This window comes from Protomyctophum bolini (genome assembly GCF_963924005.1).
Source record: "Protomyctophum bolini genome assembly, chromosome: 6".
In the NCBI taxonomy this organism is placed as follows: domain Eukaryota; kingdom Metazoa; phylum Chordata; class Actinopteri; order Myctophiformes; family Myctophidae; genus Protomyctophum; species Protomyctophum bolini.
Window position 1 is genome coordinate 8,760,974 of NC_137867.1, and position 21,467 is coordinate 8,782,440.

The 21,467-nt window shown below is 43.7% G+C and overlaps 2 protein-coding genes across 3 annotated transcripts; one reads left to right on the top strand and one right to left on the bottom strand.

The window, feature by feature from the left end:
* Nucleotides 1-1,743: 1,743 nt before the first annotated feature.
* bag4 (BCL2 associated athanogene 4) lies at nucleotides 1,744-14,066 on the bottom strand. 2 transcript variants are annotated; one of them, XM_080766092.1, is made up of 5 exons: nucleotides 13,831-14,066; nucleotides 12,788-12,910; nucleotides 8,969-9,274; nucleotides 7,830-8,120; nucleotides 1,744-2,974 (listed from the first exon to the last, which is right to left on the bottom strand). In XM_080766092.1, exons 1-5 carry the CDS (start codon nucleotides 14,023-14,025, stop codon nucleotides 2,453-2,455), a joined length of 1,437 nt encoding a protein of 478 aa, XP_080622218.1. In that variant the 5' UTR covers nucleotides 14,026-14,066; the 3' UTR covers nucleotides 1,744-2,452. The 2 variants fall into 2 exon arrangements, with proteins under 2 accessions (XP_080622218.1, XP_080622217.1); XM_080766091.1 differs by having other exon boundaries at nucleotides 1,744-2,983.
* An 820-nt stretch (nucleotides 14,067-14,886) lies between these two features.
* On the top strand, nucleotides 14,887-21,059 carry lsm1 (LSM1, U6 small nuclear RNA associated). The gene is made up of 4 exons (XM_080766042.1): nucleotides 14,887-15,018; nucleotides 16,661-16,729; nucleotides 19,859-19,974; nucleotides 20,570-21,059. Exons 1-4 carry the CDS (start codon nucleotides 14,973-14,975, stop codon nucleotides 20,738-20,740), a joined length of 402 nt encoding a protein of 133 aa, XP_080622168.1. The 5' UTR covers nucleotides 14,887-14,972; the 3' UTR covers nucleotides 20,741-21,059.
* The last annotated feature ends 408 nt before the right edge of the window (nucleotides 21,060-21,467 follow it).

The following is a 21,467-nucleotide window of genomic DNA, read 5'->3' on the forward strand; positions in this document are numbered from 1 at the left end:
GAAATAAAGTGTTGCAAAGTAGATTTCATATAATAATAATAAGTTGATCAGTTTTATAGTGAGGTCACACTCATACCAATATCTCTAGACCAAATTGTGGGACCCGAGTTGATACGCACACAAAATAAATGTCAACTCGTCAAGTATGTAGTTCTAAGTAGGTGTAAGAATGCCACTTCATTAACTACAATGATAAAATAAAATAAGGTACTGCTATCAAAGTATGAATCTAGGTCTACACCGGCGAGGCAACTTGCACAAAGCTGCACCCAGTGATCTTCAGGGTGCTTCCCCTCATCACCACCTATGATCCCGGCCCCAAAGATCATGGACAGTAAAATTGTCATTGCGTCCTCATTTTGACGAGAAGAGATTTACTTTGATATATAATGATGGCACTTACGTGCCGTCAAATGGGGGAGATTAAATAAAAAGGGAAAATCTATGTTGATTTGGAATAGTCATCGTGTCCATTGTTCCTGCGTTGACTTGGAATTCTAAGTGATTTGCGTGTTTGACAGGTGGGTGACGACAGAGAACAGGTGAATAACGAAAGGATCTGGTGACATTTCCTATGGCTTGTGTGTGTGTGGCATGAGTAGTGACACATGGCTGAGGCGAGCTTCGATTAAACGAGCTGATCCTGAGGACTTACAGCCGGGCTACATGGAACGGAACTGTACACAGCTAGGTGGCTGCACCGACAATTTGTCCGTCCCGCGGGGAGTTCCGTATTTACAGTTTTTCCCCCCCCTCTGAAACCGAGGCGAAGGGCACGCGGAAATATAGAGCACTTTAGAGCACAGCCGCGGGTTCCATCGATTATAGTGGCAGCGTACGGTTGCATAGCCAATTGCGTCCCCATTGTAGCCCTGCCGTTAGAGACAGTCTGAATCTGTGCCCGAGAGACAGCGAAGGCCTGATTTATGCTCCATTGCACCGCTGTGTTGCATCATGGCCAAGATAGCCCAGGCCTATACAAGCTCACAATGTGTCACATTATGTTGTTGAAACCATTCTGTATTGCTGGCTGCTAGTTGAACCAAAGATACAACCACTTTGTTTTGTCACTAGGTGACGACTGGGAACCAGTCAACAGAGCACAGTATAAGCTATATTCATTCATTGTATGAAAAGGGTTTATATTAGTGTACTACATTTCAGTTGATACATTATACACTACACGTTGTGAGCTTGTAAGTCGACTATTCTCGGGACGCGGCACATCACGCCGTGCATATTATGTATGAATGTGGCTTAAAGGAATAGTTCACCCCAAAAAAAAATACTTATTTTCTATCAGTTACACAACCCATGTGGCCTTGAGTTTTTGTCACATTCCTGGTCAATAATTTGATGATCGGCGGAGTCTCCAGTAGGACTCAATTTGTCAGTGCTAAACCCATTATCCCTAAACTACTTTTCTTTTTTTTTTTTTTTTTACCATTTTGAAAAACATTTTTGAATGGTTCAAATAGCCAATCTACAAGCTCTCAACGTGTCAATGTAGATTGGCTATTTTAACGATTCCAAAATGTTTTTCAAAATACATATATAAAAAAAAGGCAGTTTAACCCATTCTGAACGGGAACCCATTTTTGGGTTAGCATCATGTTATGCTTTAACTATTGAAAAATAGCAGATCTACAAGCTCGTAGCGCGCCACCGAGTGGCGCGCTACGAGCTTGTAGGTCTGCTATTTTTGAAAAATCGAAGAACGACTGACATTTTCAGAATCTGATCTCAGGTCAGAATGGGTTAATCAGACCAGTGTGTGTCCCAGTGGAAACCTCGTATGAATCTGATCTCAGGTCAGAATGGGTTAAGGATAAGGGCTTTAGCATGGACTGAAATATTGCCCTAAGAGAGTGTCCCTACTGACCGATGACATCAAATCATTGGCTTAGGAACGTGACAAAAATAAATCTTCATGAATTCAAGTCTTCATGGGTGATCTTTTGGGGTGAACTATTCCTGTAAGGGTTACAAAGTGACACTACACACAGAAACATCTTCCGGTGTCCTCTTACGCCACGCCAGCGCGAGGCTATGCCGGCGTACATTATGCAGCCGACAGTCCTTCACCGAGGCCGACGTCTGGCATGACGATATATATAATCCACTGCTTCACAAAATGTTATGTCACAATGTCACAATTCTGTAGAGTCAACAGAGAAAATAAAATGCCACATCATCCAGACGATTCCTCTAATCCTCCGTCCTTTGCCGATTTCAGCACGGCATTTATAACCAAGGACGCACGTGTGGCACAGCGGGGCGTAAAGGGGAGCGAGATTCCAAGGGGGCAAGTTGGACCGAATCCAAGCTCTTGTCATGTCCGCAAAAACAAAACAAAAAAACCCAAAAAACATTTGGTACCGGAAAAGGAGCAAAAAAATCAGTTATTATGATTTGCCTCACAAAAAAAGCAAAAGAGTTCAAGTCTGGGGGTTCAGAAGGCTTTCTTCTCTAGCCGATCCAGAATGCCCTGGATCCGCTGCACCGTCTCCTTGCGGGCCTGCCTGACAGAGTCCAGTCCCTGGGTCTCCACGGAGTCCAGCACCAGGAGCTCTTTGGTCAGCAGTTCCTCCAGGTACCGGTAGCTCTTGTCGGACTTCTTGCCCACAAACTCGTCCACGTCCTCCTCCAGCAGCAGCACTCGGGCCATGACCTGCTGGACCGTGGCCAGGCCGGGATTGTCGCTCAGGTGGTGCTGCTGGGGGGGGGGAGCCGCCGCCGCCGTGCCCTGGGGCTGGGCCGGGCCCGGGGGCGGAGCCTGGGCAGACGGCGCCGGAGGAGGGGGGTCGACGTGCGAACCGTTGGGCTCGGCGGACCCGGCTCGGCCCCCCGCTCTGCCGTACATCTGGGGAGGCGAGCTGAATTCGGCGGGCTTCCCGTTGGGCGCGTTGTTGTTGGGGGAGGGGGCCGGTCTCGGTCGGGGTCCCACCTGTGGAGGACGTTGTTGTTGGTGCTGCTGTTGGTCCTGAAGGAGGGGGGCGCAGAAGAAGAGTCAGGTGTGAGAAAGAATGGAACAACAACGTGGAACATACATCAGGTGAATGAGTTACAGGTGACTTTTGCTCCACCTGTGGAACCTAAGCATGGTTCAAATTCCCTTTTCAGCATGCTGTACAAACGCACTGTAAACACACTGTACTGTACACAAACACAGCACATCTGTTGCCCCAATCGTCCATCAGGGGGTGACAAACTGCCGGGGGCTGCCACGGGGTCCAATACGGCCCCTGTGGGAGGATTTAAATAATAATAATAATTTTTTTTATCACTTACATTTTATTGAGAAAAAAAAAAAAAAAGAACAGGGACAGCAAAGGCAAGAGCACAAAACTAAAGAAACTGCATTTTCATATATTATTACAGGTTACATTCATTGAAATTCTCATACGTTGTAAATGGGCTGGAGGAATTAAGAGATCCCACTTTTTCTAGAACTTATCCTTTCGTAGTCCGAGCATAAATCCATGACGTAAATTTAATTCACATCTAAATAAGAATACATGGTAACATTTTACTTAACGGTCGGATCCATTGAGCACAGTGGGAACAGCACACTAAAACCATCACAACTTGGTCAGTTGTAAAGTGTCGTTGTGATACACAATTAAACACTCACACTACATTTCATAATGAGTCTAATGAAACCTTATACATGCATTTCATATTAATGCATTATAAATGAAGATTATAATGCATTATAAATGCAGCCCTCTCCCTCCTCGGTTGCTGCTGCGATGGTGAAGCCGTCGCTGTCATTGTGTGAATCATGAAATGAAATGGAGACGGCAGCTGACCCCCCCCCCCCGCTGTGTGTACAGTAACACATGCCGTGAGGGCCGCTGTTACCATCATCACACAACAGTGTTACCGTCATAAAGCACTCGTGGGGGGCATTCCAATCGGTCGGTTAAAAAGAAAATCACACCCGTGTGAACCGAGTGGTGAAACTCCCCTCTCTCTCCCCCCCCCCCCCCCCTCCTCTCCTCTCTCTCTCTCATTAGCAGGAAACAGTGCAGCACTAATACTATGTCTCTCTCCGTTTCTGGCACAACAGCGCCCCTTACTGGTACTCATAGTCATATACTGGTGTTCATGCAGGCCACATAGGTGAACACATAGGTATAGGTGAACACGGACATTTTGCTGTTCCTTGGAGTGGTTGCACCACTCAAAAAATAAGGAGGCCAGGCCTTTGCTACTCTTTGTACTGCCCTGTAGTACAGTATGCACTTATTTATCTGTATTGTTTTTAATATTTTTGTGCGTATAAAAAAATATGGTGTTTTAACTAAGTATTATGTTATACTTTAGCTATTGAAAAATAGCAGATCTACAAGCTCGTAGCGCGCCACCGAGTGGCGCGCTACGAGCTTGTAGGTCTGCTATTTTTTGAAAAGTCGTGAAAATGCGGCACAGATCTTTGAATATATATCATTTCAGAAGACTAGTGCACTAGACAGAACCAGGGACCCTGTTGCAGGAGATTCTTTACAGTCAACTAAAAAGGACTAATTTATTACCTTCCCTATAAGAACCGACATGACTCAACTGGGCATTATTTATTTGTGTGCACTGCTGATGCATCTTTGGACAGTCGCCAATTCGGTTTCAAACTTGTTCCGGATGGAGGTATTAAAACGGTCCTTTTTTTTCTTTTTAGTTAAGTTTAAGTATTATACGACGTTCCGCCACTTACTGGTGAATCTAGATGTGTGCACTGTGCATTACACTCCAATTAAATTAATGCCATTTGAATCAAACCGGTCAAACTTTCAAAGTTGGATACAGTGATACATAATGCATGGACAAAATGCTCACTACTAAAGAAGTGGGTAACGTTGATGAACAGGGAAGCAATGCCTACACATTCAACCTCATTCACAAAACACGACTATTATGATGATAGTTGTACTTAAGGACAATATATCTAATATGAATTTCATCTTTAGCATGGTCAAAGTTTTATTGAGCCGGCCTGGCTTCCATTTGGATTCTTGGGAATGGTCATATTCTTTGCACCGTCTCTCTCTCTCTCCGTTTCTGGCTCCCCCTACTGGTACATACTGGTGCTCATTAACACATAAGTCACATAGGTGCATGACCAACACATAGGTGCATGACCAACACGGACATTGCTGGTTGTAGGAGTGGTTGCACCACTCCTAAAGACAACCATGATATCTACCAGAGGCGTATCTACAATAAGGCGAGGGCAGGGCTGTCCAAATCAAAAACAAGGACAAAAACAAGACATGAGAACTATTAGTGGAGAGCTGATTGGCCGTCGCGGTAGAGCGCGGCCCTCAATCACCCACTGGAATGTAAATGCGTGCTTTTCAGCCTTTGTATACTACTCGTCTGGCAGGTATATCTCTTTGAAAACCTTTTAGTGCTACGATTGTGCGCGGGGAGACGAAAATGAACACATCTTGCCTGTCCAAAAATGTATTCTTGCCTGCCCACAATGTAATTCCTGGAAACGCCACTGATGTCTATACTGTAGTACCAAACTCAAATGCACAAAATTAAAGTTTCATTGCTCCAGCGTATACAAGCATTTTGGTCACAGAAGGGTGACTGAATTGTTTAATGGTCTCACCGGGGGGCCCTGGGCCGTGGCTCGGCGGTCCAGGCACCTTGGCCGGTAGCCCGATAGTCTGGCAGTGTGGCCGCGGGTTCGACTCCCGATCCCGACGGCCTTTACTGCATAAAATAAAGGCGAAAGCCGCAAAAAAACCAAAACAATAATAATAATAGTAATGGTCTCACCGGTGCACATATTGTGACATTGAGCTGCTATATAAAGAACAAATTCAGCAGGTCTGTCTCGTTCCTTCCACTTACTGCCCAGTGCCACTCGCATTAGATCCGCTCCTACTCTCCCTCCAACCATTCTGGTTGCCTGAACGGACAAGTGGATTTTTGCAGACGTAAACATACATATACCGCAATGTGAGGGGGGAAAAAAAAGGCTTTTGTTTCAATGTGTGTGTGCCCGCACACTCCTCTCCTCGCTCTGAAAGGTCTCAATAAAAAGGCACCGCTACATATTTTGACAGTATATTGTTTAGACTGATGCTATGTTCCTGGTCGTAGGGTCTCTGAATAAGTAGTGCTTATTGTAAGTCACTCTGGATAAAAGAGTCTACTGAATGTCTACTCTAAATAGTACATATCCTATTTTGCATATGGATATGTAGTGGCTCAAGGAGAGACCCATCTCCACACACAAGTTTGCAAGTATTAAGATTGAACCTTTATCCGTTTGTACCAATTCATAAGCATATAGATTGACCTGTGAATGCCATTGTCGTTTTTATTTTGACCTCATGTTTTTTTAATTTCAGATATGTATAGCGGTGTGTGTATTTGCTAGTTTAGTTTGTATGTTGTGAAAAGGTTCCGGTTTTAGTTTATATTGGTTTGTCGTTTTTTTGTTACGAGATTCCAAAAGCTCATACAAATAGTGGATACATTAATCAGTCCAAAAACTAAGACTTCTGCCCACTGCCCAAATGGTCGCATTTTGACCATTTACAGCCCGCCGACCTACAATGAGTTTGACACCGCTGCTCTGTGTGTACTGTAAACCAATGACTGGTGACACCCGAGACTACCAAACACTCCAACATCTGCTTCCTTCCGCTTCATTTATTCCATCTGCAACCAGACATTTAAACAGACGATCTGCATGGTTTGCAGGAGCAGTGGCCTCGTCCCTATAGTGCCGTCACCGCCATTAACACCCCGAACGCCCGGGGGGGGGGGGGTGTAACCATTAAATCTACTGTACCTATAGCTGAAGTGGCTAGATGTAGCCAAAACACCGCGAGGCGATCGACAACGACGGGAAGTATGACTACTTCCAACGCCACAAGTGACGCGCCGGCCCGTCAGAAACACAATCTTTGGTTAGAATTGGACGGTGAAGAGTTATTCACGTTTGAAGATTTTTTCCTCTCATCCACTAAAAATGGAGGGGGGGACCACTTTGGATGACGTCCCAAACCGGAAATTACATTGACTGTTGCCCAACAGGCGCTCCCGGGCCTGTGGAGCGGTGCGCTCGGTTTTACGATATCATTAATGTCCCGTCCGGTGATTCATCTCCGTCTCGAGTGCCGAGCGTAACTATTTGTTAGGACGGAGAGTCGGAGACCTCCATTTATGACACTCACTGTAAATTGTCAACTACAATAATGTACAAATAAGGCATTTGTAGAATCGGCCATAGGCCTCAATGGGTTAACACTTAACAGACTTACTGCTTGTGACGTAACGCTCCGCCATAAGGAGTGTAAATTACCTTCCGCTCCTGGCGGAATGCTCCGTCAGTTTAGCTTTATTATCGATATCAAACCGGATCGCTGATTTCTATTTTTTTTTTTCATTATTATTTTGGCTCAGCCTTTCCTTCTTTAGCGATCCTAGACCGGGTTGCGCAACAGAGCTGCCGTCCACCGACCATTATACAGGCTGACAAAAAGCTGAATAACTCCTAATCTATGGAGCTCTCCATGGTTTGGATGAAACATGCAATGTTCGGAGGTCTTTGCTGATTATCCAGTGGTCTAGATGGAAACATTGGCGTTTTCTATAGTTTAGCTCGCTAGCACTGACGCTATTTATTAGCATAAAGATGGACGCCCACAACATCCGTGCTAGTGCTGTGTGTGTGCACCCCCCCCCCCCCCCCCGCAGCCCTCGGCAGTCTGAGGTTGGCTTTGCGTCCAGCAGGTGGCAGTAAATCTGTTTTAAACACAGTGACAGACACTCCCTATACAACTCACACGCCACACACACACACACACCTTGGGCTGGTAAGGCGGCGGGGCACCGGTCCCAGTCCCCGGCCATGCCGGAGGATGTGCGGGTCGGACCGCGGGTCCGTAGTGGTGGTTCTGTGGAGGCGGCGGCTGCTGCCACTGCGGCTGGGAGGGAGGGGCCGCGTACCCGCCCGCGTGGGACCAGCCCTCCGTCTGCGGCGCCCTGGGGTGAACGCAGTGGGCCGCGGCGGGATACGGAGGGTTCGGAGGCATGGCGTGAGAGTGGCCACCTTCACCGTAGTGGGGATAGGACGACGCCGGCGGGTATCCTGGACCCTATGAGGGGGGGGGGGGGGGGACGGGACGGACGGAATGGAAGAGGCTCTTTTACTTTTCAAATGATATCACTAATATCTCTTAACACGGAACAGCAACACCGACAAACCAAAACGCCATGAGAATATGTATCGTTTCATATTGTGAACTTCGGAAGAAATTGGATGCAAACGTGAGGAACCGAAAAACAGATGAAGAGCATGGGTGGGTTCCCAGCGAGAGTTGGGTCATCTCCGTTCACGTCATCGGGGTCAACCTGAAACGGAGGTTGACGGAATGCGCTGGAGTCTATGGGTATTCTGTCACTATTTCGAGATACATGAACCACGTGACCAGCATCGTCTTCGGCCGCCTCAATGGCGCAACTCTCCTTCAATGAACACAACATGAACACTCCCGGGAGTGTTCATGTTGTGCAATAAATTAGCATCAATTTAAACACCCGCTCGTGTTATGAGAATTCAGCAACATGAATGTGACACATTGTGACACGGCCATAAACTTCTGCAGATAAAAGCATCACCAAAATGAATAGCTTGATGTGAACTATGCACACGTTCTTTGGATCATTCAGCAGTCATACTCTCGGGGAGTAATGACCCTGACCCTGAACGCATGACCGCATAAGGGTCCATTTGTACACTCCGAGTTACAGAGCTTTTAAGGGTCCATTTAGAACCCCCTCAAGAAACCCTAGCCTGAAGGTCCCTGGACCTCACTTTTGAGAACCACAGCCCTAACCAGCAGTTGACCGAGACTCCACTGTAGCAAAAAGCTTGGCACGTTCACCAACAACAACAACAACAACAACACGCAGCACGGTACTGTACCAGTCACAGTATACGCACCCCTTGACAATGTGGGCCGGGATAGTGGTGATGATGTTCATGGTGTTGGGAGTGTGGCTGCCCAGAGCCTCCGGTGTTCTGCTGCGACGGAGCACCCTGGCCGGGGTACGCCCCGGACGGAGCACCCTGGCCGGGGTACGCCCCTGACGGAGCACCCTGACCGGGGTACGCCACTGCAGCCTGTCTCTGGGGCATCTGGTGGTCAGCGCAGTAGAAAGGGTTGGACGGATGGAAGCTGCTAGCGGAGTACTGACCCTGCCCCGGACTGTAGACGCCATGCTCGTTGGGATACGCTGCCGCCATCGCCTGCAGACACAGGGACAGAGAGAGAGAGAGAGAGAGAGAGAGATCATTCATTTGTATCGTGCATTTCCAAACAAGATCACAACGTGCTTTACAGAACAAAGGTGAAAGAGTAGAGTAGAGTAGAGTTTATTTATTTGTCATTATTGTCAACAAATCAATACAGTGCCTGCTTTTTTTTTTTTTTGCAAAAGAAACAAGACGTGAAACAGGTGTAGGCTGAAGCCTAAGCTTATAGGCCCTCATTTATCAATCGAGTGTAAAATCTGCCACAGATTCGAGTGCAGGTTTCGTAGTACACCCACGTCGCCACGGCATTTATAAAGTGATCGCAAACAGCTGATCCTTCCTTAATTTCGTTCTCACGTTAATAAATGTGACGGCTGAAATCTATCTGGCACGCCCTATGAAATCAAGCCTCGCCCTCGTTTTTGCGACTGAACACATGTTTACGACCTGTGGGAACCATGGAAACCATGGAAAAAAGGTTTCTCCCGTGCCTTGCCCGCCTCACGCACCTCTCTCACACACACACACACACACACACACACACACACACGCAGAAGCACACGCAACTTGCAAGCCCACTGGTGTCTTGTTAAATAAAGAACGAACACCTGCATGAATTAAATAAAGTTGTAGGCCTACCCTGTCTGTTTTCCTCTCACCTCGCTTGCTTTGCTGTCATGTCCACGCATGCACGCATATACATGACACATCGACATCGCATCGCCATGAATGGAATTAGTTTGTAGGCTGGCCTATATTAATTTTACCCATTCGTGCGCAGTGCACGGCGAAGGCGTGATACTGCGCACTGCTGTGATATTAAAGTCCTGTGGGTGACATGCCTGCATGAGAGATAGGCTATCATGTCGTCAAGGCAGCTCACAATCAACGTTTATGTAGTGATTTGATCATTGATGAACGAATCATAAACATATGGATGAAGGCTTGCCGCTTGCGCTGGTATGTGTTGGCGACGCACGCCGCGGTCCCGTCCTCCCGACCCCCGAAAATGATCTCGCTTTTATCTGAACTGTCAAAACTGTCTAAGCACTTATAAATGGTGAATGATTAAGCCCCTTACGCCTATAGCCTGCTAGTACTTACTACAAATAGGCAAGCTGTATTGTATGCTTGTCATTGTCACTTGGAAATAAAGGCGTGCAGTCCATTCATGCCTTTAAAAAAATAATAATATCATAATCGCATATGCCGCATCACCGTGTCCGCATGCGCTCCAAAATCATCTCACAAGTGCGCTCGCATAACAAGTGTTTGATTAAGCACAAACTAATACATTGTAAACATGTTATATTGTTTTTAATTGCGCGATTTTAATTACTTGTAAAGTTGGAAATCTCTCTTTTGTTTTTTACATACACATACCGTTTTATATTAACATTTTAGGAGTGAAAACATATGTTTTGATGCCTGTGACAGTGTCAGCAGTTCAGACAAGGCTGCTCCGCTTGTGTAAGACAGAAAAAAAATGCGTACGCCAGCTGAGGAGCAACCGTGGATTTTCAACGTTGTCACGTTCAATTTCAAGCGTTGGCGGAAATGGTAAATGTCAAAAATGTCGGTAATTTCGGCGTGCACCCATATTTTGGCGTACGCACGGTTGATAAATGAGGGCCATAGTGCCTACCCTTCTAACAAATAAATGGCTTTCATAGGTAAAATAATACAACAAAGCAAACGGTATGGGGAAAAAAAAAACCAAGAAAAAACAAAACAAAAACAAACAAACATAACATAAAACAAAAACAAAGACAGACAGGACAACACAGTTAACAGGAACAAGACAAAAAAACAAAAACAACAAAACACAAAACGAGAAAACAAAACATCATATCAATGTTCTATATGTATCTACTATTTTTGATCTATACAATTTTTTTTATTGTACTACAGTTTTTTAGTTTGTCGTCCAATCCATTCCACAGCTTGACCTCTCTGACTGATATGCACCTCTCTTTGATGTTTATTCTAGCATTTGTTTGTTTGAATATGGAAGTGCCTCTTAGGTTGTTTACCTCTCTCTCTAGGCCAGAACAGCATTGATAACCACAGGAAATAAAACAGCAAATTATCTCAATGGGTAAAATATATAGTGAGAGACACACACACACACACACACGCCAAATTCCGATAACCCAACTTGCACACTCGCTCACTGCCTCACTCCACTCGTGCATTAGTCCCGTCTCCGAGCAAGGAGAGGAATCATCCCGGCTCGGAGTGACCGCCACATTCCAATTCCTCACTCCTGCCTGCTCGCTCACTCGCTCGCTAGCTACTCATTTCATATTGCATTATTATATGCTGCATTTCTCGAACATGAGCTGTTTGACATGTATTCTCGCACAACAAACATGATTGTCTAAATAAAAATAAGCATTTTATTTCTTTATACACATACACACACACTTCAGTATCTCTGCAGTTTAATCAAGTTTCTTTCACCCTCAAACCGTTCAACAGGCACATAGGCACGTTACGTTTACATTTTAGGATACGAGGAGTAGTAGTGCACACAGAACAACGTTTCATCACTAGTCTAAACCCTTTGAAGTCTGCAACATGGCACTGCCGTTTTTGTTTTTAGACCCCATCTCCCAGACGGCATAGTCATGGTTTCCCTCCCATGTAGCCCGAGGAGACAGTCCAGCCAATAACACAAGAGATAGGCGGGTTAATCAGGAGGACCAAGTGTGGAGTGAGCAGAGATTTGGGTATTGGTGGAATTTGGGAGAGATAAGGAGGGTGAGGCAGCTTAGCATGGTTGTGTAGTGCTTGGCGGGGCACTCCGGAACAACGACGCTTGTACAGTGTTTTTTTTCTTCAAACAAGGAAGCATACATAATATTCGTCAAGGCAGGCACTGTCACCATTAATGTGTTGAGACATTCACTAATGAAACTATTCATAACGTCACGTCAGTCAGTCCAACAATTGAACGGGTGCTCACATTACAGTCGACTAATGCATGCAAGCGTACTTTCATCCTACAGTAGGAATAGTGGTTGCATAAGCTTCAAAACCGAGCCACAACTTTAACCGTGTGCGTGCTCAGCGGCTATGAATGCACGCGTTATCGTGATGTGCGAGAGCTCCGGTACTTAAACCTAATTGCATCGCAACACCCATGGGAGTGAGTCACCACCAGTGATGACAATGATTGTGTGCGATTTGCTGTACTGTAAGTGAGAGGCACAGAAATAGAGAGCGACAGACATACAGAGAGCGACGGACAGACAAATACAGAGAGCGACAGACAGACAAATACAGAGAGCGACAGACAGACAAATACAGTGAGCCACACACACACACACACACACACACACACACACACACAGAGAGAGAGAGAGAGAGAGATAACAGTAAAATGTTAGTGCTAAGGTGATTGCACTTAAGGCTGTAGAGATAAGGAGAGGATCTACTCAGGCATGTGTGACCTTGGCCCCACAGAGCCCCGCGGCTCCAAAAAGTGACATAACCTCAGCGTACCTGTGGGTTGTAGGCCGGCTGTCCCTCTGCGCCCGCCGGGTACGTAGGACTGGCATAATGCCCCGTGGAATGGGACTGGGGGTACCAGTAGTTGGAGGGGTAGCCAGGGTACTGAGAGGCATCCTATAGGCAGGACATGATGGGATCAGTGTACAATACCGTCATTATCTAAAATGGCCTATAGCCTTAATAGTCCCCATGGACTGATAATGATGCATGTTTACATACCGAAAGGATCATACTGTACAAAAACATCAAATTTGAAATTGGTAAAAAAAAAAAAAAAAATTAATCTAAGAAAGGATCTGCATGTGTACACGACAGGTTATTTTGTTTTAAATGAAGTTGTTTTGTTTTATGTCTTACGACTTTGAGTATACCTTGCAAAGTGCCATATCAATCTGATGTACGTTATTAATCAATCTGATTTATTGTCATGATCCAAATACATGTTTATACTTGAGAAACCCTACACTACAACTTGCATTGATTGACATTTAACCTTTCTTACACACACTAAACAAAACAAAACTCTAAACACAATCAAGACAGCAAACAAACACAATAAAACAACTGACAAATATACTATAGCCGACAAAACACTGCACCTGCATTATTTACAAACATGATCAGCAGAGAGAGCCTGTATATTACATTCATTCATTGACACACTGTCTCCACCGCGGCGTCGCTTAATTGGCGACAAGCACGGATCTATAATCGTATAGTATAGATTTAATCTAAAAGGTTGTAGATCCGTTCTTGTCGGCACGCGACGCCGTAGTAAGTAATAAGTATGCGTCTAACGGAAGTCCATCTATAAATACGAAGGCTTTTAAAACTATTACATAATTTAAGCCAGTACTCCTCCTGGACAGGGTTAGCTCACTATGCTAACTGTACAGCGACACTGATATGCTTGCTGTGCTAATGGGAACATACGCGTTAAGTAATTTAGTATTATTATTATCATCATCATTATTGTTCTAAACATAATAGAAAACTTCAAATCGCCGCATGGGTGGGGGTCTATATATTCTCACCATGGTGGGGCTCCAGCTCACGTTGTTCTCGTCAGAGTTGTTGTAAGAGGATGAAGATGAAGGCCAGACAGGTTTGCTGGGATTTGACTGCATTTGATGAGGAGGAGGAGGATGATGATGAGGATGATGATGAGGATGAGGATGATGATGCATCAACCAGGCTTCTTCCTCCTGTCTGGTCCTGTCATCTGCCATAAAGGAACAATACAAAGTGTTTATGCTTATTAATGAGCCGCCATGCAGTTAGAGGATGATTGCAGAAGCAATATAAGAAGAAGGAAAATAAGAATGTGACTGAATGACATGGAGGAGTTGCTGCTGCTCAAACAACCCTCTACTGTGTCTTTAAGGATAGGCTCCTCCCCCTCCAGCACCCCACGGGCACCGGGGTATGCGACGTTTTGTGTCCCTGTCAAAATATGTCCCCTCCTCATTAAATAGATGAATACACTGCAGAATATCTTGGCAAAAAATGGAAAAAGGGGGAAAGAAATGTAGTGTGTGTGTGTATGCGTGTGTGTGTGCGTGTGTGTGTGTGTGTGTGTGTGCGTGTGTGTGTGTGTGTGTGTGTGTGTGTGTGTGTGTGTGTGTGTGTGTGTGTGTGTGTGTGTGTGTGTGTGTGTGTGTGTGTGTGTGTGTGTGTGTGCGTGTGTGTCAATAACACATTCTGACGGGACACAACATTTGGCACAACTCGGTCTCTCCAAGTGCGTCACTGTCATAATTCCCCCTCAGCCAATCAACGACAGCTACGGAAACCCTTCTGGTACGGAAAGCCAAAAGGGTCATACTAGTTGATCTAATCTGCATTACGACGGTGTCGCAAGCCGAATTATTTGTTGCGAGCGACACCCTCCCTGATGCGATGGACTGTCTATAATTATGACTAAATATATTAAATAAATAATATGAACATCACACTTAAGACAACGTGACATTTATTAAATCTATAGGCGATGAACATTAAAAATGTTTGATTAAAGATTAAAGTGCGTTAACGGCGTGCATTGCCGTGCAGGAAGTGCTTCCTCCAGGGCATGTATAAATACTTCCGGGGGTCACAGTGGAAGAGAAACATCTTTTGAAACATATATGGCTTTGATATTCCTACACATTCTATGAAATAAAACAACTGTGTTAACATGAACTACGTCCCGGGGACGGCGAGCCTCATCGATGACATTGATAGTAAGTAGATGTGATACAATGTAGCCACCGGTAGGTTAGCAGCAGTCTGTTTAAATATTGTTGCAACATTACTGTGTCTGTCTGTCACTCACTAGATTGTTATGATGTGACGTGTGGTGGACATTTTTTTTAAATCAAAATCCAATTTTTGCCATGGACAGAAAATGAGTAGACAAACGCAGAGCTATAGCCCTCAATGACAATTACAGGTCTGTATCACTGAGTAGTGAGTATCAGTCCTAGCCATGGTTCACATGACGCTCGTACAGTTTCAGTGCTATTAAGTGCACTCTGACTTGGGGTCCTTGAAAATAAGAGGTGAACATATATTGTTACAAATTGCCCTAAGGGCCAATTATTTCCATTGTGGTCCTGTGTATTCAATTCATCAAGTCATATAAAGACATACAGTAACGTTAACGTACAAGAAAATAAATCATCATAGTAGCAATAAAACAGTTGAGCTAAAATACTTTAGAGGTGCTCGTTTATGGTGATTTTGAAGAAAGTGGTTCTCAACCTTTTCAGGCCGTGACCCCCCCCCCCACACACACACACACACGCTGACAAGTACTTGTTATTGTAGGAGTTGAGTCGTTACATTTAGTTTGACTCTGTGCCACAAATACATATTGTGAAAATAGCAGGTCTACAATACAAGCTTGAGACTTGAGCTTGTAGGCTATTCAAAAAAAAAAAAAAAAAAGTTTTTATAGTAGATTGTTGGTTACTTTTGATGAAGTAATTATTTTGAGTTTTGATTGGGCTGATAAATTGCAATAGTAATCGTTCAAGGTTTTTTATGTTCCTTCGGGTCATCAAAATAACCTATTCAAAATAGATTATTCTATAAATTGTGGGTCATGGAAAATTCAGGGGTCAAAAAAAAAAGATATATATATATATATATATGGCAAAAAAAAGAATTATGCTTTAAGTACCATGTGACATGACAATCTAGGGGTTATTCACATTCTGAATCAATTGCAAGCATTAGTTGTGTTTTTCCAATTTCCCACGCTTTTAGCCGAATAATTATTTTGACCTTGAACGATTACTACTATTGCAATTTCTTTATATACATATATTTAATTGTGGAACAATTTTAACCCCATTTTTGTGCCGTTAAAATGATGTATTACTTCAGACCATTGGGGCTTTCTAGATATGACAACTTAAATACATCTCTGACATAATTTGAAAACCTTTATACTTTCAAGAACATTTAGCCGGTATACAAGCTCACGACATGCCTGAGCTTGCCTTGTAGACCTGCTATTTCCTCTGTTTTCTTTAGGAAATGTTTGCAAGGGGAAAAGTCCTTGTGCGCACCTACGAGGGACAGGTGCGTCGGAATAAATTAACTGGAAGTGTAGAAAAAAAACGAAATCCTGCACACTGTCTTCACTTACTGACATGTATTTAATCAGCAACATTTCCATAGGTTACGTTAGACCTTCATCGGGTACAGTTTGCGTAACATCTGGTAGTTTGTAACATTGCCTCTAATAGTGACATCAGATGGTCTAGATTGGGATGGCTACAGTTTGTAACATTGTAACTACTGTAATGGAGATGTCAGAGTCACTTCGTACTAGCCTACAGTTTGTAAGTAACATTGTGTCATGTTTGCATCCTGCAGAGAAACACCTGGTCCTGCTACGCGATGGCAGAACCCTCATCGGTTACCTCCGAAGCATTGATCAGTTTGGTATGTAAAACTATTACCTAACAAGCTTTGATCAGTTTGGTATGTAAAACTATTACCTTGTGAACAGGGTTGGGAAGGTTACTTTTAAAGTAATCCCCTACAGTTAGAAGTTACTTGCTAAAAATTGTAGTCTGTAACGTAATCCGAGTACCACAATTTAAAGAGTAGGGGGTTACTTTCAGTTACTTTTGGATTACTTTTAAGCAAAACTCTTTAATTAGATAAAACACGTTTTACCATTGATAACCAGACAAGAATGTTGAGCTTATGAAATTAAGAAACGGACAAATATGGTTAAATCAGTGGTTTGCAACCTTTTTACAACAAGCAGAACCTCTTCAGAAAATATTTGGCTCTCAAGTTCCAATTATGATTCAAAATATATATTATGGTTCAAAATACAGTCCTATTCGGCTAGGCAAGGCACGTGTTCACACAAAAGGCAAATTCATTCCAAATCATAATAATATATACAAATATAAAGCATATAGGCCCTAGCCCAAAAGAGCCATTTTTGGCCCCAAAAAGTATTACAATTCTATCTGGAGCCGCAAAACTATGTTTGCTTTAATAATAAAGAAAACTTTATTTGTGATTTTTCTGATCTTTCAATATTACATTTTATTGTTTGCAAATTTCTCTTTGCAAATCAAGTATACCAGTAAGCCAGCATGCAGCATTGGTGGTGAAAACAAACAAAGATGTCTTGGCATGCATTCATACATTTCTTATTTTTTATCTGGTTGTATAGGCAACATTGTTTTGCAATATCAAAATGAAAGAATAACTTTATGCATACTACAATAATAAATTATGATTGAAATGTAAAAAAAAAGGAAAAGAAAACCTTATTCCTTTTCATACTTCTTTGCCCTAGCAACTGGGAGCCACGGGAGAGCGCCTAAGAGCCACATGCGGCTCTAGAGCAGAAGGTTGCCTACCCCCTGCCTGCCCTAGCCAAAGTCATGCTGTAGGGCACTGTAGACTACACAATTATATTGATAAAAAAAAGAAAACTGGCACTAAGTTGTCGCAGACAGATAAGCGTGCGCACACACACACACACACACACACAGCTTTCTAGCACAACGGAGCTGATGAGTTTCACTTCGCAATGCGCGACCCAGCGCAAGGCATACTATCTATTGGTCACAGCTGAAATCTATCGCAAATTTAATTCACAACTGATTAAACTGAAACTCTTTGCATCTGTATGCCGTTTCTACATGATGCCACCACCAGTCCACCACCACACTGTGAAGCTGTCGGCACCCCGCTGCCGCTGCATGTTATTATGTCCATAGAGTTATGTTTTTTTAGCAAGCCTACTGGCTACTACTACTACTACAGTGTTCAAAGTGTCATTTGAACGGTGTCTTTTATATCATTTTTCCACTCCCCCTGTCAAAATGTACCCTAAAACGTTAGTTACCGTTTAATTTTTTTTTACTCCGTTACTTCCCAACCCTGCTCGTGAAGCATTGATCAGTTTGGTATACGAGTAAAACGCCCCGAGGGTGAGAAGCGACCTCGCCCTGATTGGTGAGGTCGCGCTGAAACAACAGAGCTTCCTGGTTCTTAGTTAAACTATTAACCTGGTGTCAGTTGAGGTCAGATGTAGAGTTGCTGGCCGGCTCCATATATGCAGATCTACTATGTCGAACCAGGTATGGCTATCCAGGGTTTGATGAGGTCAGTGTCGTGATCTTCATATATGGAGATCCATGTGTTAGTACCAACTTGGCTCATTTGCAAATGTGACTCGTGTCCCTGCAACCACACCGGTTATCATGAGACTGTCACAATATGGCCATATATCGATATCGCCATATATGGGTATAACAGGGATTGTATTAGGGCATCGTCTGGGAATGCCCATATATGGATCTTTATTTTCCCCCTCTTTTTTTTTAATTGACGTTTTCAGGCCTGAAACAACAGCTCCTTAATACGGCACAGTTGAGAAGCACGAGTTAAACTATTAAATCTGGTGTCAGTGAGGTCAGATGTAGATTTGCTGGGCGGCGTCATATATTATGCAGATGTAGGTGATGATCCAGTCTTCTCCAGCCAGCCATATATGGAGTGTCATGAGGCGTGACCATATATGGAGGCGTGACGTGACACAACACGACTGGCGGGAAATGTACGCCTACGGTCGCAATAAAACTATTACCTCATGAAGCATTGATCAGTTTGCTAATCTAGTCTTTTACAGAAGGTATATGCTTCATTTCATTTGTCTGCTAATTAATTAGGCTGTGAACATTAACCCATTCTGACCTGAGATCAGATTCATACGAGGTTTCCACTGGACACACACTGGTCTGATGAACCCATTCTGACCTGAGATCAGATTCAAAAAATGTCAGTCGTTCTTTGATTTTTCAAAAAATAGCAGACCTACAAGCTCGTAGCGCGCCACTCGGTGGCGCGCTATGAGCTTGTAGATCTGCTATTTTTCAATAGCTAAAGCATAACATGATGCCAACACCAAAATGGGTGCCCGGTCAGAATGGGTTAATTAGGCTGTGAACATTAAAGGCTCACTCCACCCATTTTCAACCCATCTTCAATATAATTCATCCTCATTAATACTCATAACAAGATGGCGGTGGCATTTCTGTCTACTCTCTGTGTTCCAGAGGAGAGCTGTGGAACTGTTTCGAAATCTGCCATATCCTGCCTACCAGTGACGTCATCGGAGGGCAAACAATATTGTATTTGTTCTATTAATGCGAGCAAGAACAATACCTTTTTTTATTTCACCATAAAAACTTTCCAGGAAGAGAAATACTGTACTTTGAATTGTCTTGGAATCCCCACTGGTGATGTCATTGGTAGGCAGGTTTCTTGCCCGTGCCCAGCTTCACAAGTACATCATTGGAGGTTGAATATTAGGGTTCTGAGCTGTCCACAGTCCACCAATGAATAAGGTCATTAAACTGTCCACAGCCCACATGAGACCCAGTGTGTCGAACATTCTGCCATCTTATAATGAGGACCGAATTATATGAAGACGGGTTGAAATTGGATGTAGTGCTCCTTTTTATGCATGGTAATTAATTAATTTATTCTTTTATGCATGGTAATTAATTAATTTATTCCCCAAACAACCTTTTCCCGCAGCCAACCTGGTTTTCCATCAGACGGTGGAGCGCATCCATGTGGGGAAGAAATTTGGAGACATTCCCAGAGGAATCTTCATAGTGAGGGGAGAGAATGTGGTTCTGCTTGGGGAGATAGTAAGTTCAGCCCTAACCCTAACCTCGTATGTCTAAAGCTGTTAATGTTCAGGATTCAAATGATAATGTGTCAAAAGTAGCTCGTCTAGAAGCTCAAAGCCTCTAACTTTGCGCCCAGTTTGAACACGCCGATCTGCCTGCCAGGAACGATATATACAAGCCCGGTTCTTACTTAAAGTAAATGTACAAAATACACCTACAGATTAGCTACTTTTGGCTCTGATATTAGGTAATTGGCACGGTGAGTGTGAATTTGGCGACAGTACCGCTCAAGGAAATTATGCAACGCTTTACATATTATTGGCAATCTTTCCCGAGATTCCTTGCGAAGCATAGCGGAAGCACGGAGGGGACGTTTGGTAGGCCAATCGGAGGCGCGACTCCTTCTTTCCCAGCGGCACTTGCTTTGGCAATCTAAATGGAAGATCCCGGAAAATACGTGATTTGATTGGCCAGTAGTCACTTGAGTGGCAGCGACCAGCAGCTTTACTTCCTCCTCTCGTTGCAGACAGGTCGCTCCAATGAACTGCAGAGAGTTTTAGTTGATTAAATCTACAGTTTAATCTAGTCTCTCTCTCTCTCTCCGTCTCTCCAGGATGTGGACAAGCCATGTGATACTGTGTTACAGCAGGTGTCCATAGAGGAGATCCTGGAGGAGCAGAGGTTACAGCAACAAGCCAAACAGGAGACGGAGAAAGTGAAGCTGCAGGTTCTGAAGGACCGAGGCCTTTCCATCCCCAAAGCTGACAACCTGGATGAATACTAGGCTCCTACTGTACGCCTCATCACCACCTTCGTATTGGACACTTGGTTTTTAAGTTGGAATTGGCTTATTTTTTTTAATTTCTTTTTAAGAGCGGGATTTAACATGAGTTGGTTAATGGATATGAGGCAATATCACACTAGATATGTGTGCTATATTGCATTCCGATTTACTTACGACGAATGCTCACTGTCGGGAGGCAACGCACAATTGTTTCATGAAATATAAATGGATGGATCCAATGTGGTTATTATTTAGACAAGTGCTTTTTAATACTTTTCATTTGTTAAATATCTATAAAACCCACAAACTTTCACTTTGATTTATTTTCCTTTTCTTTTTTTTTTAATGGGATTAATGGATTATACAAGGTTTCTGCCCAGCAGCGATTTACATGAGAAGGAATGAAATGTTTTCACCAATAGCTGCTGTCAGTCCTACATTGTGCCAGAGGGAGCAGTATAAATCATGTTTCTTTGTATTTTGTTTTGAGACATTTTGTTGTAGTGGTTTTGAGGAAGAGGATGTGATTCTGACCTCGGCACTTAATTACTAATTAGTGTTGTCACCAATAATGATGACAAACCTTTGATTTGGACATCATGTACTCTGACCAAAACTCTTAACGGCCCTGCTCCATTAAAAGTATTTTGTTTTTCACTGCTGCCAGTAATTATTGACCCCCCCATGTCAAGAACCCCCAAATGTATTTCGCCATCTGCAAAAGATT